The sequence below is a fragment of the Equus caballus genome, chromosome 28, assembly GCF_041296265.1.
Source record: "Equus caballus isolate H_3958 breed thoroughbred chromosome 28, TB-T2T, whole genome shotgun sequence".
NCBI lineage: Eukaryota > Metazoa > Chordata > Mammalia > Perissodactyla > Equidae > Equus > Equus caballus.
Genome location: NC_091711.1, coordinates 26856024 through 26877090, shown reverse-complemented (window position 1 = coordinate 26877090; position 21067 = coordinate 26856024). Strand labels below are relative to the sequence as shown.

The following is a 21067-nucleotide window of genomic DNA, read 5'->3' as shown; positions in this document are numbered from 1 at the left end:
TGTGGTAATGAGATTGATAACAAAGACAGTTCAAAGGAAGAAGAGACAGCATCTAGAATAGAACTTGGCATAAAATAGCCATTGAATAAATAGTTCATCAATAAATAGATAAGTAGAGAGAGTAGTAAGATTCAGCCAGAAGATGAGGGGGTAAAGAAGAGTTGAAACTTCTTAGCTTTAAGAATTAGGGTGACTATCTTTTACCTGGTAGCTTTACGTATTTTTTTTTTATTTGAATGATCATAGAAAAAACACAAACCTCTATTAATTTAAGAGTTTCAATGAATTCATACATGAAGTGGAAAAAAATGTATGAGTTTCATTCTCCTGCCACCACTGTGATTACTGACAAAGCATTCATGTCCCAGAATCAAACTCGACCACCAATGCTGTCATCAGCACCTGCTGAACAACACCAACCCAGGCAGAGAACAGACAAGAGAAATGGGCTTTAGAATAACTTGGCACATGTTAGAGGTGGAACACATGACTTCCTTGGAACCTGGACAGAGCAGTAGAGAGGCACGAGCTGGTTCAAGCATCAGGCTTACCGTGTGCTACCCAAGTAACCTTGGGTAAATCACTTAACCTCTCTGAGACACCCTTTCCAAAATAAAATGAGATTGGCAGAGGAAGAATTAAATTAATCTCGTTTTCCTCAACTATGAAATGAAAGCAATAATACCACTTCACTGAGTTATTATAATAAATGAAATGATGAAATTTTAAAACGCCTGGCACACAGTAGTTTTTTAATTAATAATACTCCCCATTTCCTTTTCTTGACAAGCCATTGTGCCCACTCACTATTTGATTTTGTAATTCAATAATCCAGCAGTACACAGTATTTGGTCGTACATCCATTTTACAGATAGGGAAATTGAGACCAAGCAATTTGCCTAAACTCCTAAAATCCTGCTCATAGACTTCTAATTTTCTCATTTTATCTCACATTATCTAGCCAGTCCTGACTTAAAAAGGGAGAATAAAAAGAAATGAGGCTATAAAAAGGTGGAAATTGAAAAACAGCCACAGAAAATATAGCATTCATAAAGATTCCTAAAAAACTTTTCAGATAGCCTAAATTGATAGCTTTCTACATTAAGGGAAAATTTGGTAAAGATTCACCTGACTTTATTAATGTCTATAGAATAATATTGAGCAGAAACACAACCTAAAGCCCCAAGTCCATCATAGGCACTTAGTCAAACATCTCTATATCTTACTATAAAATATTTGTGGTAATATTTTTTAAAGAACAGAATTATCTTATAACTAAAAACTAACCACTCTCATGAAAAATAGATTGCAATTCCAAAAGAAAGATACATTTTCTTGCTAGAAAATAAAAGCTCACACTTAAGTTGTAAATTAAGGAGGTTTTAAGTGAGAAAATTTTGCTTTGGTCACTTAACATTACGAGGGGGAGCGCTCATACGCTGTCATAAATGAACTACAATACCGCAAATAGAGGATCAATGAAGGACCACAGGTCATTACTTATGACACTTCTCATTATCCCAGCAGTATAACTTGGACTTAGTTTTATTAACTTTCAATGAAAGTTCTGCCAAATGAAGCCCAAAAGTCAAACTACTCCCTGGAGAAAAATTAGGCCTTGACAAAATATTTGCCTCCTCACTTTGAGATAATTCCATCACTGCAAATTAGGGAATATATTAGATTCCAAAGAAATAAAAACACCAGAAAACCATGAGCCAATATGACATGCTAAATCAATGGTAGACAAATCCTAGCAATTCTCTCAATTTAATTTTCTTTGAAAAATATTATAATATAAAACACCACTAAGATCTTAGCTTATAATACTAATCAACTATTAAGAGAAAAAAATAGCGCAATAGAAATGTGATAAAATTTAGAATAGCCATCAGCTTCACAGCCAACAACAGGCTTAAAATTGGGTGCTTGAGACTTAGGTCAATGCATCAGTCTTTCCAGTGTCCTATTCACTGGAGACACATTTTAAGTCAGGCAATCATTTTAGCAAGCATGTTAATTCATGAGGATATCCATAACTAAAAACAATAATAATATTTATTATGTGCCTACTGTGTGATAAGTGCTATGAGTAAACATCTGACATGCCTAATTTCATTTAATACTCATAATATCTCGGGGAGAGAGCTACTATTATTATTCCCACTTCACAGATGAAACTTGCCCAATATCACATGGCTACTGTGAGGAGCTAGAACTTGAACTCTGGTCTATCTGTGTTTATTAATCCAGAAATTTCACGTCTATAAATTTATCCCAAAAAAGTAATCATGGGGGCCAGCCTGGTGGAGCAGCAGTTAAGTTTGCACATTCTGCTTTCGTGGCCCGGGGTTCGCCAATTCGGATCCTGGGTGCGGACCTACGCACTGCTTGTCAAGCCATGCTGTGGTAGACATCCCACATATAAAGTAGAGGAAGATGGGCACAGATGTGAGCTCAGGGCCAGTCTTTCTCAGCAAAAAGAGGAGGATTGGTGGCAGATGTTAGCTCAGGGCTAATCTTCCTCAAAAAAAAAAAAAGCAATCATGGATGCAGATAAAGATTTATATATAAAGATGTGTATCACAGTTTTGCTTATAATAGCAAAAGGCTGGAAAATATCTAAATGTACAATGAAGAATCACTAAATAAACTATGATCTATCTATAGAATGCAATACCATGTAACCGTTAAAAATTACCTTTTGGAAGGATATTTAAAGGAAGGGGAAAATGTCAACTATAACATATTAAACAAACATATCAGGATGTAATATAATATGTAATATGATTAAAATTATATATTATAAAGAAATTCATACACATATGTGTGTATATATGTATATATAAATATGTGTATGTGTGTTTAAATGTATACACACACACAAATGAAAGGATATCTCTGGATCAGCGTTCCTCAACCTTGGCACTATTGACATTTTGGGCTGGATAATTCTTTGTTATGACGGGCTGTCCTTTGCATTGTAGGAAGCTTATCAGCATCCCTGGCCTCTACCCACTCGATGCCGGTAGCACCCCTCTGGGTTATGACAACAAAAAATGTCTCTAGACATTGACAAACATCCCCTGGGGGCCAAAATTGCCCCAGATTAAGAACTGTTACTCTAGATGACAGAGTAGCATAAGATAACACATAACATTCGCTTTCCTCTTTGGGCACTCTAGTTAATTTTCCAAATTTCTAAAATTAATATGTTACATGTGCAATCCAGAAAAAAAATGTTATTGTAAAAAGCAAACTCACTAATAAGAGAGCGAATGATTCCTATCTTATGAGACTAAACTGCACCAATTGAAAATATGTGTTACAGGAGCTTTAGAATATCTGCTATGATGTTTTTTTCCATCAGAAATTACTTAGTAACCGCTTAACAGAAAAAAAAAATAGAGGAAAAAGTTAGCAGAAGACTCTTCTACCTGCGTCAAGAACATCCGAGCAGTAACAGCAGAAAGAGGTGGATAAACCAGAATTGGTTTAGTTGTCTCTCCTACAGCATCACCAACAAGCTTCCCATTAGAGGAATAAGCGGCAATTGCAAAGATGTATTTTTCATTGGTTTCTAAACCCTTCACTTCAAAAATGCTTTTACCATCAGCTGGTATCTATTAACAAAAACATGTGTCAAGTTATGTATGGAAAATTAACGTGACTTTGAAAACATAATTAAGTAAACTTTACATGTAATAAAATAAAGCCTTTTTCATTTACTGTTGGATTTTAGTTATGACTCAAGTTGAAATAAGAGAAATTTACTGAAATAATGACTTCATGTGGGGAAAACGCTCAATTGTGATTAATGAGGCTTTTGGTAAGATTTCCTGACATTTAGAACTTTTTTAAATTTGACGTACCGCTTCTCCTGAGCTTGGGAGATGATTATTGTTTAGTCTTACTTTTCCATAGCTCCCTTTTGCTTTGCACCCCAAAATGCAGTACCAGGAGACCTGCCGAGGAGAGAGACAAGCTCGTCATCTGTATCCTGCTTAACAAGGCATTCAATTCAATCATGACGTAGCAAAAGGAATACTTTTCTAAAGAAAAATTTAAGCATTCAAGTTTTAAAACATGAAATCTAACTTTACAAAGAAGTTTAATCTTTAAAACATAAAGACAAATACAGGGCTCGTTTACCTGGGACTATCAAGACTAAAATATTATTCGTTATTGATTATTTTAACCACCATTAGCTGAGCAGTTCCTATGTGCTAAGTATTGTTATGAAACTTACATACACTTTCTAATATTTGCAACATTCTTATGCAATGGGATTACTGTTGCCATTTTGCTTGAGAGAAAACGGAGACGCAGAAATGTTCAGTAACTTGCCCAACATTAGAGAACGGCAGGGAGTGATTCCAAAGATGACTTGATCTTGATGAAAAATAGATCAATACTGAAACAATTTTCATATTTTAATTAAGAATATATGACCAAAAAAGCAAGTGGAAAAAGAAGCAAGATACTACATTGTAGTATTTAAAATAAAGTGTAAAAATACATATGAAAAAGCCCAGAAGAAAATGTTCCTAAAGAAGAATAGTGGTAGAGTTTGGATGATCAAATGGTAAGACTATGGGTAATTTTCTTCTCTAGTTTATAAATTTTGTGAAACAAGATACTCCTTTGATAATTCTTAAATATAGACATAAACCAAAGGCAAAATGCAAATTCCACAGAAACAACCAAACTTCATTAAATGGTTAGACAATGGTCCTTCTGCCAAGATACCAAAATAATGGAGATTCCTTAATTAAATGAACTATTCTCACCGTAGGAAAAGAGGGAGCGAGTTGATACCTGGGAAACAGCATTATGAAGGAGCCATACTGCCCAGGGGTTGGGGATGGGGCTTGTCATCTTCCTGGCTCTCCCTTTTCCCAGAGGCTCCACCTCACAACATCTCAACTCCTAAATTATAAGGGGAGCTGGAAAGCAGGGAAAATGTAACTGCCTCTAAGGGGCAACTACCTCTTACAGCTTAGCCTGCTTTTTCTTCCTCCAGGCCTACAGCAAAATTCTAATGGCTCTTGTCTGCGTGAGTAGTTAGTTCTCAACCCTGACTGTGCAGCAGAATCACTTTCTAAAATACAGTCTATACAGAATCAACTATTTTTTTAAATTGCATATACCCAAGTCTGCTTAGCCTTAATGAGTTAGAATTTCTGGTGCAGGTGTCCAAACCTTTTGGTCTCCAAAGAAAATATTTCAGGTGATTAAGGAGCACTAGACACAGGCAGGAGAACCCTAATGACATAGAGAGCTTTGAAGGAACTGGGAAGCTGGCAGCCAGGGGGAAAAAAACCAGATGAGTCTCAGAAAAAATTCAGAAACTAACTTTCCTTGACTTTCCATGCAAAAAGAGTACCAATTTTCAGAGGAAAAAATAAAAGGCAGAAAGACTGTGCTACATGACTTAGATCATTATTGCTATAAGTTAAGCTCTATATATAAACCGGAATTTGCAGGGTAAAAATTCTCTCTAAAAGCATTTTTATAATCAGGCTTTATATTTTTATTTGGTGCCACAGATGAAAACGCCTTGGTTTGTGTAACTGTAAGAAGCGCTGTGTAATTAGAACCCACACAAGAGTGAAAACACCAAGAACAATTCACCAGTAACTTGAGAAGTGATCGTTTATAAATAACAGCAGCATTTTCAACTATTAAAACAGATTTTAATGAAACAAATGCCTTCACAAGAGATTTTGATAAAACAAAAGATGGCCGAATGCTCAAACCTGAAAACTTATTGAAGCCCATAGCACCATCTAGTGCTGATGCGCAGGTAACCGAAGGTAATAATGTGCCGGAGCCCACAGCTCCACTAATGTATAATATTCACAAACTTCATAGGTTGTGCTAAGTGACAAGTCCTACACCCATAGGTGAAGCATGAGACTCATTTCTCCCTATTTCTACTCCCTTGCTGTTTCCATGAAATAAACAAGTCACTGAATTGAAATACATAAAAAATAAGATTTGAGTTAAATAAGCCAAAACGTTTGAATAAAAATAAACAAAAACTCTTGGTAAATCATCTAGTCTTAGCTCTGTACTGAATTTCCAAAGTAAGTGAATCCTTAGTCTTAAACAGATCCAAAAAAAATCCAAAGTGGAATTTTAAAACTGCTAGCAATTGCAATAATGCATTTATTATAGCACAGCCTGGGTGCGAGATGGATGCTGCCTCTATTCCTCCAATTATAAAGCATTACGAAGGTGGTATGACTTCTCACTGACGTATTTCTCCCATTAGTCTGAAGCTCCTCAAAGAATGAGACCATGCTTTGTGTTGATTTTTATTCCTCAATTACCTTTTACAGAGCTTAACACATAAGACACACTCAATAATGCTTACTGGACAAGATTTATGAAAACTAATCATTAAATAATGTAATTCCAGTCTATAATGTCATTAACTGTTTTTAGCAAACTTTACTACATATGTTAATACAAGAGATGAAGGGACATCAGTTAATATGCCAAGAATGTTATGTATTATCTCATTTAACTTTCACAGTAAACAAACAAACAAACAAAAACAAGAAAACACCTCAGGAAGTATCTTTAGATTTCCTAAGGTCATAGTAAGGGGTGGAGCTAGAATTTTAAACCTGTATCTGCCTGACTTTAAATCTTGTGCCCTTTCCACTATACCAAGTTGACGTAAATTCAAGCAGAACATCCTAAAGAGAATCAAAGATAAAACTTTACTTTTATAAACATCAAAGAGCATGTTGATCATACAAAAGAGAAAAACATAATATTTAAAATATAAAAGGTGGAACCAAATGCTTGTGAGGAAACTAAACCTCAAGTTACATAATATTTAGGTCAAGTTCCCAGGCATTGGGATGGGAGAAAGAGCTTATTCTTCAGTAAACACATAAAGATTTATAACATAACATAATCATTTGTTTGCTTTAAAAGAATCCCCATTTACTTGGAAGAAATGAGGAAAGAGGCACTGAATTCACCACCCCCAAATTTCCTCATCTCCATCATTGGCTGTGAGAGTAACTTCTAGCCTCTTGAAATGTCTGATTCCACTTCAATTGAGACCTTCTCTATCTTGAGCATTAGTATGTCAGTATGTGACTTTGCCATGGTGACAAAGATACTTAGAGAGAACTGTTTCTCTATCATTTCTCCTTGCTATCTACTTGTAGATAGCAAGGTTATATGGAGCAGAAAGGGAAATAGCGTAAAGAGCAAAAGATCACGCAGGAAGTATAACTAAGACATTAGAATACTAATCCCAGTGTCTGTGCTTATAAATAAGATTATTCAAGACCCAAAAGCAATAAAAGTATCAGTCATTAAGTTACAAAAGCACTTCTGTTGCTTTGCTTGAGGTAAAGATCATAACGGACAACATACCTTAACATCTGAAGCAAATGGAGCAGGTTTCAGTGTCACAGAACAATGAGTTCGGGATAGCACGATAGGTGGAGGAGGAATTCTGCTTATCTTTCTTTTCGAACTTTCCAGATATTTTTGATATGAATATAGGGCATTTTGTTCTGCTTCAATCTTCTCAATTAAAGAATAAGCTTCCTGTAATAAAGTGTGAAAGTAGAAAAAGACATTCAAAGAATGTGAACTTCATTTATATTTGTAGAGTTCTGGTGAGGTTAAACATAATCTTGCTACATGTAGTTTTCTGAGCCTCAGTGGTATACACATTTCAGGCAATGAATGATTTTATAGAAGTAAAAAATAGCTACTAAATAAGGCTAAGTAAAAAAATAGCTATTAAACAAGGCAATGGCATCATATTTGTATGTTTAATATGTTTATCATTACTATCACACATCAATATGAGGCATTTCATTTTCAAATCAAACCCTGTGAATATCTGCCATCATATTTCATTGTCCTTGAAAAGTCCATAACACAATCATCTGCATTTATACTGATGAATATACACCTACCTTTACTGCAACCTGAAATGTGACTCTCGAGTAATGAGACTATTGGCATATGTGGTTTATGAAATGAACATTATTGGATTTCTTACTATCAGTAAGAAGAAATAAAATACACAAAAACACTTATTCTATAAACCTGAAGGAAAAGCAATCATCTTTTGAAAAGGTTATATATAGAGTGATAATACATAAAACAAAAGAAACATACAAATCAGAAGATCTAAATAATATTTCAAAGGCAGGCTTAATATATCAGCAATAATAACACATTTAAATGGGTAAAACTCCTCTTTTAAATTAAATTAAAAGGTAAAGATTCTCTAATTGAGCTCTAACGCAAAAACCCACATAAAGATTAAAATTAAATGAATGATAAAGAAAGAATAGTCTGTCCAACAAATGGTGCTGGGACAATTAGACATTCACAGGCAAAAGAATGAAGTTGGACCCGTAAGTGACACCATTTACAAATATTAACTCAAAATGAGTTATAGACCCAAACGTAACAGCAAAAATTATAAAATTCTTAGAAGAAAACATAGGATTAAATCTTCACAACCTTGGGTTAGGCAATGGTTTCTTAGATACAACACCAAAAGCACATCAACAAAAGAAAAAGTAGATAAATTGAACTTCATCAAAATCTAAAACTTCAAATGATACCATCAAGAAGGTGAAAAGAGGGGCCAGCCCCATGGCTGAGTGGTTGGGTTCACGTGCTCCACTTCAGCAGCCTGGTGTTTTGCCAGTTCGGATCCTGGGTGCAGACATGGCACCGCTCATCAGGCCATGCTGGGGCAGCGTCCCACATGGCACAACCAGAAGCACTCACAACTAGAATGTACAACTACATACTGAAGAGCTTTCGGGAGAAGAAGAAAAATAAAACAAAGAAAAAAAAGATTGGCAACAGATGTTAGCTCAGGTGCCAATCTTCAAAAAAAAAAAAACAAAGTGAAAAGACAGTTTGCACATTCTGCTTTAGCAGCCCAGGGTTTGCTGATTCAGATCCTGGGTGTGGACCTACACACTGCTTGTCAAGCCATGCTGTGGCAGGCGTTCCACATATAAAGTAGAGGAAGATGGACACAGATGTGAGCTCAGGGCCAGTCTTCCTCAGCAAAAAGAGGAGGATTGGCAGCAGATGTTAGGTCAGGGCTAATCTACCTCGGAAAAAAAAAAGGAAGAAAGTGAAAAGACAACACATAGAATGGGAGAAAATATTTGCAAATCATATATCTGACAAGGGACTTGCATGCAGAATACATAAAGAAGTGTTATAAGTCAATAATAAAAAGACACATAACCCCATTAAGAAATGGACAAGGGGGGGCCAGCCCAGTGTCATAGTGGTTGCGTTCACATGCTCTGCTTTGGCAGCCCAAGGTTTCTGGGTTCAGATCCCAGGCACAGGCCTACACCACACATCAAGCCATGCTGTGGCAGCAACCTACATACAGAATAGAGGAAGACTGGCACAGATGTTAGCTCAGGGACAATCTTCCTCATGAAAAAAAAAAAATAGACAGAGGATTTGAACAGACTTTTCTCCAAAGAAGGTACACAAATGGCAAATAAGCACATAAAAAGATGCACAACATCATTGACCATTTGGGATGAAAATACAAAATCAGCAAACCGACTCAAGAAGCAGAAAACTTGAACACAGGAATAACAATGGAGGAAACTGAGACAGATATCCAAAAAAAATACTTCCCACAAAAGTGTCAAGCTCAGCTGATTTCATTCACAAAAAAATTTCAAATCTCAAGGAACTGATAATTCCTATGCCATTTGAAAAATTTCTAACTACAGAGAAAGATAGATAGCTTCTAAAATAATTTTACAAAATTATTATAACCTTGATAACAAAACCTGAAAAATGAATACACCTAGAAACATATATATATATATATAAAATATATATAAATGCAAACATCTTAAATAAAATACCTACATGCTGACTCTAGCAACATATTAAAGGAATAATGCACTGTAATTATATTGTCTCTCTCCCAGGAATACAAGGATAATTTAATACTAGGAAGTATATGAATATAATTTAATCTATCCTTAATCAAATGAGAAAAGATGTGATTACAGGCTCAGTGGCCAAAAACATATTTGAACATTTTTAACACTCTTTATTAAGTTTTTTATAAAGAAAACAAAATCAAAAGAGAAATCAAAAAACATCTTAAGACAAAGGAAAATGGAAGCACAACATACCAAAACTTATGGGATGCACCAAAAGCAGTTCTAAGAGAGAAGTTTATAGTGAAATGCCTACATTAAGAAAAAGAAAAACCTCAAATAAACAATATAACTTTACATCTCAAAGAACAAGAAAAAGAACAAAAACTAAGTCTGAAGTTAATAAAAGGAAGGAAATAACAAAAATCAGAGGGGAAATAAATGAAATAGAGATCAGAAAGATAATAGAAAAGATCAACTAAAATAAGAGCTAGTTTTTTGAAAAGACGAACAAAATTGACTAACATTTAGCTAGACTAAAAAAAGAGAGAAGATTCAGATAAACAAAATCAGAAATGAAAGAGGAGACATTATTACTGATATCACAGAAATACAAAGGATCATAAGAGACTACTATGAACAATTATACACCAAAAAAGTGGATAACCTAAAATAAATAGATAAAGTCCTAGAAACATACAACTTATCAATACTGAATCATGAAGAAATAAAAAATACAAACAGATCAATAACAAGTATGAAGATGAATCAATAATCAAAAACCTCTCAATAAAGAAAAGCCCAGGGCCAGATGACTTCCCTGGTGAATTCCACCACAAATTTAAAGAAGAATTAACACCAAGCCTTCTCAAACTCTTTCAAAAAAATAAACAGAAGGGGACACTTCCAAATTGATTTTATGAAGCCAGCATTATCCTGATACCAAAGCCTAAAAAAGATACTACAAAAAAAGAAAACTACAGATCAATAACCCTGACGAACATAAATGCAAAAATTGTCAACAAAATATTAACAAATCAAATTCAACAGTATATTAAAAGGATCATACGCCATGATCAAGCAAGATTTATTCCTGGGATACAAGGATGGTTCAACATAAATGTGATACAAATCAATAAATGTGATACACCACACTAACAAAATGAACCATAAAAATAATATGATCATTTCAATAGATGCAGACAAAAGAATCTGACAAAATTCAACGTCTTTTCACGATAAAAACCTCTCAACAAATTGGATATAGAAGGAACATACCTCAACATAATAAAGGCCGTATATGACAAACCCACAACTAACAGCACATGCAGTGGTGAAAGGTTGAAAGCATTTCCTCTATGCTTAGGAACAAGACAAGAGTGCCTACTCTCACCACTCCTGTGCAGTATGGTACTGGATATCCTGGCCAGAGCAATCAGAAAAGAAAAAAATTTAAAAGAATCAAAATCAGAAAGGAAGAAGTAAAATTTTCTCTGTTTGCAGATGATATGATCTTATATATAGAAAACCCTAAGGACTCCACCAAAAAACTGTTAGAACTGGGGCGAGCCCAGTGGCATAGTGGTTAAGTTCACACGTTCCACTTCAGTGGTCCAGGGTTCACAGGTTCTGATCCTGGGCACAGACCTACAACCACTCATCAAGCCTTGCTGTGACAGCATCTCACATACAAAATAGAGGAAGATTGCCACAGATGATAGCTCAGAGCCAATCTTCCTCACCACCCACCCCCCAAAAAAACCTGTTAGAAGTGATAAATTAATTCAGTAAAGTTGCAGGACCCAAAATCCACATATAGAAATCAGTTATATAGCTGTATACTAACAACAAACTATCCAAAAAAGAAATTAAGAATAAATCGCATTTATAATAGGATCAAAAACAGTAAAATAGTTAGGAATAAATTTAACAAAGGAGGGATAAGCTCTGTACACTGAAAACTATAAAACATTGTTGAAAGATATCAAAGAGGACACAAATAAATGGAAAAATATGCTGTGCTCATGGACTGGAAGAATTAACGTTGTTAAAGTGATCTACAAGTTCAAGGCAATCCCTATCAAAATTCCAATGGCATTTCTCACAGAAATAGAAAAGGCAATCTTAAGAATTCATATAGAACCAGAAAGACTGCAAATAGTTAAAGCATTCTTGAGCACGAAGAGCAAAGCTAGAGACACCACGTTCCCTGATCTCAAACTATACAACAAAGCTATAGTAATCAAAAATTATGGTATTAGAAAAAGAAAAAAGAAACATAGAACAGCATAGAGAGCCCAGAAATAAGCCCCCATATACACAGTCAACTAATTTTCAACAAGTCCTCAAGAATAACCAATGGGGAAAGGATAGTCTCTTCAATAAATAGTGTTGGGAAAACTATATCCATATGCAAAAGAATGAAATTGGACCTTCAATCTTACACTACACACAAAAATCAATTCAAAATGGATTAAAGACCTAAACGTAAGACCTGAAACCATAAAATTCCTAGAGGAACACATAAAGGAAGACCTCCTTGATATTGGTCTTGACAACAATTTTTTAGATCTGACAGCAAAATACAGGCAACAAAAGCAAAATTAAACAAGTGGGACTACATGAAACTAAAAAGCTTCTGCACAGTAAAGGAAACCATCAACAAAATGAAAAGGCAACCTACAGAATGGGAGAAAATATTTGCAAACCATATACCCTATAAGGGCTTAATATCCAAAATATATAAGGAACGCTTACAACTCAACAGCAAAAAAACAAATAACTCGATTTAAAAATGGGCAAAGAACCTGAATAGACATTTTTCCAAAGAAGACATACAAATGGCCAACAGGTACATGAAAAGATGCTCAACGTCACTCATCATCAGGGAAATGCAAATCAAAACCATAATAAGATATCACCTCGCACCTGATAGGATGTCCATTATCAAAAAAACAAATGTTGGTGAGGATGCAGAGAAAAGGGACCTTTTTACTCTGTTGGTGAGAATGTAAACTGGTAAAGCCAATATGGAAAACAGTATGAAGGTTCCTCAAAAAATTAAAAATAGAACTACCATATGATCCAGCAATCCCACTTCTGAATGTTTATCCTAAGGAAATGAAATCATTATCTTGAAGAGATATCTGCACTCCTATGTTCATGCAGCATTATTCACAACAGCCAAGATACGGAAACAACCTAAGTGTCCATCAATGGGTGAATAGATAAAGAAAATGTTATGGAATATTATTCAGCCTCAAAAAAGAAAGAAATCTTGCCATTTGGGACAACATAGATGACCTCGAGGGCATTTTGCTAAGTGAAATAAGCCAAACAGAGAAAGAGAAGTACTGCATGGTAAGACTTATATGTGGAATCTAAAAAAAGAAACAAGTCAAGGGGCCAGGCCCGTGGTGCAGCCGTTAAGCGCACACGTTCCACTTTGGCAGCCCACGGTTCACCGGTTTGGATCCCAGGTCCAGAGGTGGCACTGCTTGGCAAGCCATGCTGTGGCAGGTGTCCCACATATAAAGTAGAGGAAGATGGGCATGGACGTTAGCTCAGGGCCAGTCTTCCTCAGCAAAAAGAGGAGGATTGGCAGCAGATGTTAGCTCAGGGCTAATCTTCCTCAAAAAAAAAAAGGAATCTCAGCCATCTGGGGGCCAGCCCTGTGGCCGAATGGTTAAGTTCGTGCACTCTACTTCTCCAGCCCAGGGTTTCGCTGGTTTGATCCTGGGCGTGGATATGGCACCACTCATCAAGCCATGATGAGGCGGCGCCCCACAAGCCACAACTAGAAGGACCTGCAACTAGAATATACAACTACGTACTGGGGTGGTTTGGGGAGGAGAAGAAAAAAGATTGGCAAGAGATGTTAGCTCAGGTGCCGATCTCAAAAAACAAGAAAGACTCTCAGTCATCTGCATAGGACAATCGTTCCCTCAGATGAGAAAGGTGATATTACACGGCAATCATGTTTCTAGAGTCTATGTGCCAAAGACCTTAGGTCAAAAGCTAATTTATATACACACAGTGTGCAGTGTAACCATTGAATCACTGATGAATGAATCAGCCAATCAGTCAAGGAGACAGGATGGCATCTGTTATGCTCCATCATCTCCACTTTTTCACTCATTCAACCAAACTGAGAAAAAAAACAGAGAAAATGTTTGGGAAAAGGGTAAAGGTCAGATGTTGAAGGAGCTGTGTCATAAAAGACTGAGAGAGTCAAGGCAGCAGTGCCAGTTCAGCTTGGAGGACACGACCAGTAGGGATGTACAGAGGCTCCTTCATCTGTCCCTCCTCTGCCACAGACGCTAGCCCAGCTTTGGCTCCCTGAGAGAACAGACGTGCCTGCAGAGCCAGGCTCCCTTGAAAGGCAACAACAGGGGGGAGCTTGATGGAGAAGAGGTCAGAGTTGAAAGAAGGAAGTAAATTCCCCAGATATCTGTGGGAAAATTTGAGGGAAGAAATTCCTACTTGAACAGAAGGGAGACAAAAGCTATTACATTTTGACAATTAAATGTTAATGTGCCTTCATTTGCATCACAGGCTGTGGGGACCAAGATATTTCAGATTGCATAAGAACAGGTAAAATCAGCCTAAGGAAAAATGATGCAACACGAGAGAAGGGGACCAAGGCCGTGAAAGTTTGGAGACTTCCCTCCTCTGGATTATGTATGGAGTCTGGAAAATACACCAGTGGCACAGACTCACCGGCCCTGATATTAACGCGGACTGCCTTTGATCCCATCTCAGTTGACTAGCCAACTGCCCTGGGCTTTCTACGTTTATTCCCAAAATTTGCTTCAGTAGTTTCTGCTCCATTGAACTAGCTGGACACCAGCATCATCTGACTTGACTCTACCAGCTTCTCTCTACATATCCATGAACCCAACTGAGATTTTTTAAAACTTCCTGTTTTCTCTCTTGGGCTATCACAGACATTTCTCAAACTTAGCTGTTGATCAGTATGCTCTGTGGAGTTTATTTAAAAATTAAGATGTGGGGGCCAGCCCTGTGGCCTAATGGTTAAGTTCAGTGAGCTCCACTTTGGCAGCCCAGGTTCGGTTCCCAGGCATGAACCTACACCACTCATCGGCAGCCATGCTGTGGCAGCAACTCACATACAAAATAGAGGAAGACTGGCAACAGATGTTAGCTCACGGCGACTCTTCCTCAGCAAAAAAAAAAAAAATTAAGATGGCTCATCCCCACTCCAAACCTACTTAATAAAAATCTGCAGGAGAGGGACTTAAACATCTGTATTATTAACAAATGCCAAGGATAATTCTGAAGTACAGCAAGGACTGGGAACCACTGATTTAGATGAGTAAATCAGTCTCCTCTTTCTCTTAGTCTCTAGGCTCTTCAACCTCCAGTCTTCCAGCCCTTCAATGGCTCCTCCAATACTTGTTAACGTGCAAACTCCTCCACAGCCCTTTTTATTCTGATCATAACTATACTTCTAGGCTTATCTCCCTCTCAACTCGTTTTTCTCCCATAGCTACCTCCCTATTCAACCTAATCTCCAAAAGCACAAAAGAAGAAATGTTACTTGTTCCCTGATAATGCTATGCTCTTTGATGCCTCCAAGTCTTTGCCCATATAGTTTCCTCTTCCACGAGGGTCTTACACCCTCTGTGCTTCAAAACCCACTCAAACATCACCTCCTCTACTTCTTCCAAGTTCCATACATTTAGATACTCATTCCCTCCATCTCATACACTCTTTATTTTAGCAGGTATTTTACAATATGGCATCTGTGTACGTGACTGTCCACATTCTCTAAATAATGAGTGCCTTGGTGGCAAAGACAGTGCTTTATTTATCTCTTTAGGTTCAATTAGTGTGTTTTGAATGAGAGACACATGAAAATGTGACAGAGGACAATAATCTTTACTATAATGCACTTTAAGATAGCCTGCTTAATGGGGCTGGCCCCGTGGCCGAGTGGTTAAGTTCGCGCGCTCCGCTGCAGGCGGCCCAGTGTTTCGTTAGTTCGAATCCTGGGCGCGGACATGGCACTGCTCATCAAACCACGCTGAGGCGGCGTCCCACGTGCCACAACTAGAAGTTCCCACAACGAAGAATACACAACTATGTACCGGGGGGCTTTGGGGAGAAAAAGGAAAAAATAAAATCTTTAAAAAAAAAAAAAACAAACAAACAAAAAATAGCCTGTTTAAAATGTTCTGATTGAATCTTAATCAATGTTAACTTCAGACACCCTCACTCAGATCCCATGGCCTGACTTGAAATACATTAATAAAGGCATTAAAGTTTTAAGTAAAGGGTAACAAAAGAAAAGCCCAAAACAAAGTTCTTGATTTAGGTAAATCAGACAGATTCTATAATAGGACTCAAGGTAAACCATAATGCTAATTAGAAATTAAAATGGCAACTTAGTGAGCCAAATCACTGAGCTGCTAATAAGATTCCATTTGTAAGGAAATGATTGCGGCTTTTTTAAAGGGGAGTCCCCAGGTAGAAAGGAGAAAGTACCACCAGAAAAGAAGTCCCAAAAAATCATGAAAGAAAAATTCCAATGAAACCAACTCTACTCAGTTGTGAAAGAGAAAGCGTTATCAATATGGACATGAATGTCACCTATAACAAGAATGCTCTAGAAGACCAAAGTATTGCAAGTGCAACATCTAGACAACCCATCCCTAATCGGAGGTCAAGAAGAAGTGGGTTTTCCATGACGTATCAGATAACGGAAAATAACTACATCTTACCTTCTTCCACTGCCTCGCACAACGCCTGGCAAATTAGAAGGGCTCACTAACCTTGAAAGAAGAAAAGAGACTTTATCTATCACATGGAAAGAATCAGCCAAGGAATCTCAATGGAAGGGGCTTCTACACCAATTCACAAGGGAGGAAAGTTCTGAGTGTTCCTTCAATGGTGGTTTGTGCTGCAACGTGCCAAAAAACAACAGTACTGAAGTCCAAAGTTCTATTCTCCGAATGTAAATCTCTCTTTCTGTAGTTTCCATTAGAGAAACTGAGACCCGCCTCTTTTCAGAAGTTACTCCGTGCTTATGAGGACAGATTGACGTTAAATACATTTGATGATGGCCGAACACCCACAGTGCAGCAAAACACTTACGGAAAGACGTAACGCAATCTAGAAGGGCATGATTAGGACAGATGTAAACAACTGTCATAAGACTGGAATGATGAAGCACCGTATTTACTACTCATCTAGTAGACGTCCTTGAGGTATGTTCTGGGTTCTCAACACTGTTATGCATATTTCAGAAGAAGACGAAAAGTAGATTAAGTCATATCCAAGAATCCTGGGGAGGAATATTGCTGACAATAAAATATACAATTTATAAGATCAATCTAAGAGAAAACACAGATAGAAATGTGTATTTTGATAGAGAAAAATAGACCTAAAGCAACAAAAGATGGTTCTGATATGACAAAACAGAACGTTCCAGAGTGCTTAAAGTGGAAAATAGAGTAGGAATAGTAATAATAATAACAATAATAATGGCTAACATGTATTGACTGCTTACTCTGTGCCAAGCCCTAAGCATTTCATATGAGTCATTTCATTGAGTCTTCCAAGATCCTGCATTTTACAGATGAAGACATTCAAACTTAAAAGAGCATGAGTAACCTGACCTAGGTCACGTAGCTAGTCAGTGACAGAATCAAACTCTGATTCAAGACCTTTATACTCCTAACCACCATGCTATAACGTCTTAACACAAAGCTAAGTTAAAAGAAGCTTAGAAAGGCAACCTAGATGAAGTTTCCCATGCAATACCCTTAGAATGTTTAAAAGGAAAAAACCGAAAATGTAACTATGCTAAAATCTGCTGCCAGTAGTTTGAAGTTTCTGGGTCAAAACATGACGTCATGGGAGGGGAAAGAATCAGAAAGGGCTGGCTCTTTATGAGGAAGACTTCAACGTGGAACAACTAAACAGAGCTAAGAAAATCTCTGAAAAAAATTAGTTCGCATATAATCTTCCCCAAAAAAGCAAATACAATTCACTTGACTAAAATGTATAAAATGGGAAAAATAATTACACTCAGTAATCCAATTACTGCTAATACAGTTAACAGAGTGCTATTCAGGGGACAGCAAGATGTAAATTCAGGAGATATTAAAGCTAGGAGTCATCAGAACTTCCAGTGGCCTCTTTTAGTTCTAGCTCCAAAATAGGACCATAAAATTAGATTCTGTGTCAATTATAAAAAATAATCCGCTAACCCATAATGCTCCTATGCTTAGAGTTGAAGCACTATTACTGGAATTTGGAACTGCTGAGATCATCTCAACTACCGATTTGTTTAAGTTTCAACAAATACTAATACAAGAAAACTAAATGCATCAGTTGGGGTTCTTTGCAACAGAAGCAATAGGAAAACCAGGCTTGACCAGACCAGGTCCAGAGAGGTAGGACAGTCTACAGAACACAACTCTAATCATCGGATCAGGACACAGGCACTGGGATAAATGAATGAATGCCAACTAGTTTTAGTCTTTTTTATCTGCTCAAGATTCAGATTCCAAGGAGCGAGCAACCAATTGGACTAGCTTGCATCACTAGTCCTCCTCTTGGCTAGCAGAGAAGAAAGGCCCTGAAGAGTCCCACCTGATTATCTCTGGTGGGGAAGAAGAAATTCCTCAACAGGTGATGTTTGAAAGGGGAAACCGATGCTGGACAGAAAAGAACAGTATAGTACCCTGCCCTTGTAATCCATAACACTTGGGGTTATTGCTGCCTCTTCCCTATGAGCAATCCCATCTGCAAAGATGCTGAGTGTTTGACCGGTAAACTCTGAAGTGGACTAAGAGCTGTGATCATAAGCCACATGATGACTGCTCTATTTGATCAGAATTAGAAGATCAGGGACGTCTCAGATTGGCTCGAGGTGCAATCCATTAAAGAAAATCTGTGATAGAACGTGCAAAAAGTCAATATGGACTTCTAGAAGTCAAATAACCAAGATAGGAAAACAGGAAAAAGAAATCCTCATAATCAAGAAAAAAGCCAGATGTCTCATTTGGAAACCTAATAGGTTATTTTCAAAAGTTTGTCCCTCAATCGTGGCAACAATTTGGTCCACTCTTAATTGATTTTGGATAAAACAGACATCTGATGAGATGATCCAGCTCCACAAGGTCAGGAAACTTTTGCAAAACTAGAACAGGGTATGAATTATTTAAGAGTTCTGAAAAGACCCAGGCTTTTCAATCCTTTCTGTGGTATCAAGAGACTCATCACTTACTGATTTGGGGATAATTTTATTACAAGATCATGATAATGTAAAACATTCTGTAATACACCCCAGTAGAAAATGATTGCCAAGGGAAAGAAATTTATTTATCTTCTTTAAGGGAAGAAAGTTTGGCAATTATTTGAGCCATAACATCGCTGTTTACGAGACTCCTCTGAGGACTGATCATTAAGCCTTAACACTTGGATAAAAAACTACCACTGAGAGCAGAGGTGGCCGTAGTAGATTTCAAGACTTCGAAACAAATATTCAACATGTTTCTAGTTGGTGAAAATCCTTCAGGATGACCCCTCATAAAAAGCAGAGCCTCTAAATTCATCTCACGAGTCTGTCCTAAGAGGACATTATACTTATAATTTTTCCTAAGTTAAAATAGTTTCACTTAAGAAATAAAAGGAAAAGATACACAAAGAGGAGAAGATGAAAACTTCAGCCTTCCCACATCTCCAGCGGGGTCCCCCTTCTCATGGTAGGAAGATAGAGACATAACAGGGGAACAGGCATATTATGACAATATAAAGACAAGATTGAGTCATAAGAAAACAAAAGAGAAAATTCCGGCGGTTTTACTCTCTCCAGGCTCTGAGAGGCCAGGAGATCAATCCTGAGAGACACAGTTCTAAAGGAAAGATAAGCTTTGTTTGCCATAGAAACAGGCCTGAAGTACTATGTCTTCCAAGCACTGGACAGTAGCACGTGGCCACAGAAGAATCTGCTGAGAAAATGGATCTGAACACACCCGACGAGTCTTCCAACAAAGATCAGACACCACCTAGTCTTGTCTGCTGAGACTACCCAACACCACCATCAAACTCCTTCAGTTAAATGCTGGAAATTCAAATATAATAAGGATCTTCCCTAATACTCCCAGGACAGACTTCCTCACTTGAACATTGATAGCATCTGTCCATCCAAAATCCTTAGACTTCCTATGAACTAGACTCTACTTTCTCTCTGGGCTCATCCACTCTCTCCTGACACCCTCCTCTCCTCTTTGCTATTGCATCTAAGCTTCTGTCACACAGAATGACCTCCAGGACTATAGAATACTAAGTATTCTATGACCTTTCCAGCCTCAGGACCTTTGCACATGCTGTTCTCTCTGCCTGGAATGTCCTTTCCAACCTTTAACTTCCTCTTTCTCTGGCTACTCCTGCCTGTCTTTCAGTATTCAACTTCATGTCACTTTTTCTGGATATTTCCTTAAACATTCCCCACTATTGGGTTAGGTATTCCACTGCTGAATTCTTCTGGCCCTCTTGCAATTAAAACACCCATGACACTGACCCATAATTACCCACTTACTTGTCTATGTTCCCATAGACTGGATTTATCTTGAAGGCAGGGACCACAAAGAGAAGGCAACTCATCAATATTTGTTGAATATATAAACGATTTTTGTTTGTTTTTATCCCCTGTACTCAACATAATACCAGGCACATAGTCAACTTGCAATAAATATTTGCTGAATGGATCATGGGTGCTCAAAAACATTTGTTGAATGAATGAAGTGATGGACAGACAACCAGGAAGTGCTACATATCAAAAATCTTAAATTCCAATATTTTACTTTCTGACCTCAGATGCCTATCCTTCTAGCTCTCTCAGACTCTGATTTTCTGGTCACTGAGCTCACAGAGATGTCCAGTCTCTTGATATCTCCATAGCCACCAAGTCTTTAAATGCCTTGATGGTGTCACTTCCTTTCCTCCTCAATATGCACCCATTTTTTATGACAAACTTTTAACCTATACATTCATTTTTAAAAATCCAGCCCCATACAAATCTCTGCTGTCACATCTACTAAGAATACCACACCAGGATAATGTCATACCACCATACAGATGGAGCCCCCTAAAAATTCATGGTCTTCAAC

The 21067-nt window shown here is 37.3% G+C and overlaps 1 protein-coding gene across 12 annotated transcripts in view; it reads right to left on the bottom strand.

The window, feature by feature from the left end:
• The window catches only part of CFAP54 (cilia and flagella associated protein 54), a 301315-nt gene that overhangs the window by 216551 nt on the left and 63697 nt on the right, over positions 1 to 21067 (bottom strand). For all 12 annotated transcript variants that reach the window (XR_011433771.1, XM_023631775.2, XM_070254526.1 and 9 more), the window contains 3 exons: positions 7402 to 7578; positions 3873 to 3965; positions 3438 to 3623 (listed from right to left, as the gene is read on the bottom strand). Coding sequence is in view for 11 of the 12 variants with exons in the window: in XM_023631775.2 (XP_023487543.2) it covers positions 3438 to 3623; positions 3873 to 3965; positions 7402 to 7578 (456 nt within the window). In the remaining variant the exon portion in view is untranslated. The remainder of the gene's footprint in view (positions 1 to 3437; positions 3624 to 3872; positions 3966 to 7401; positions 7579 to 21067) is intronic.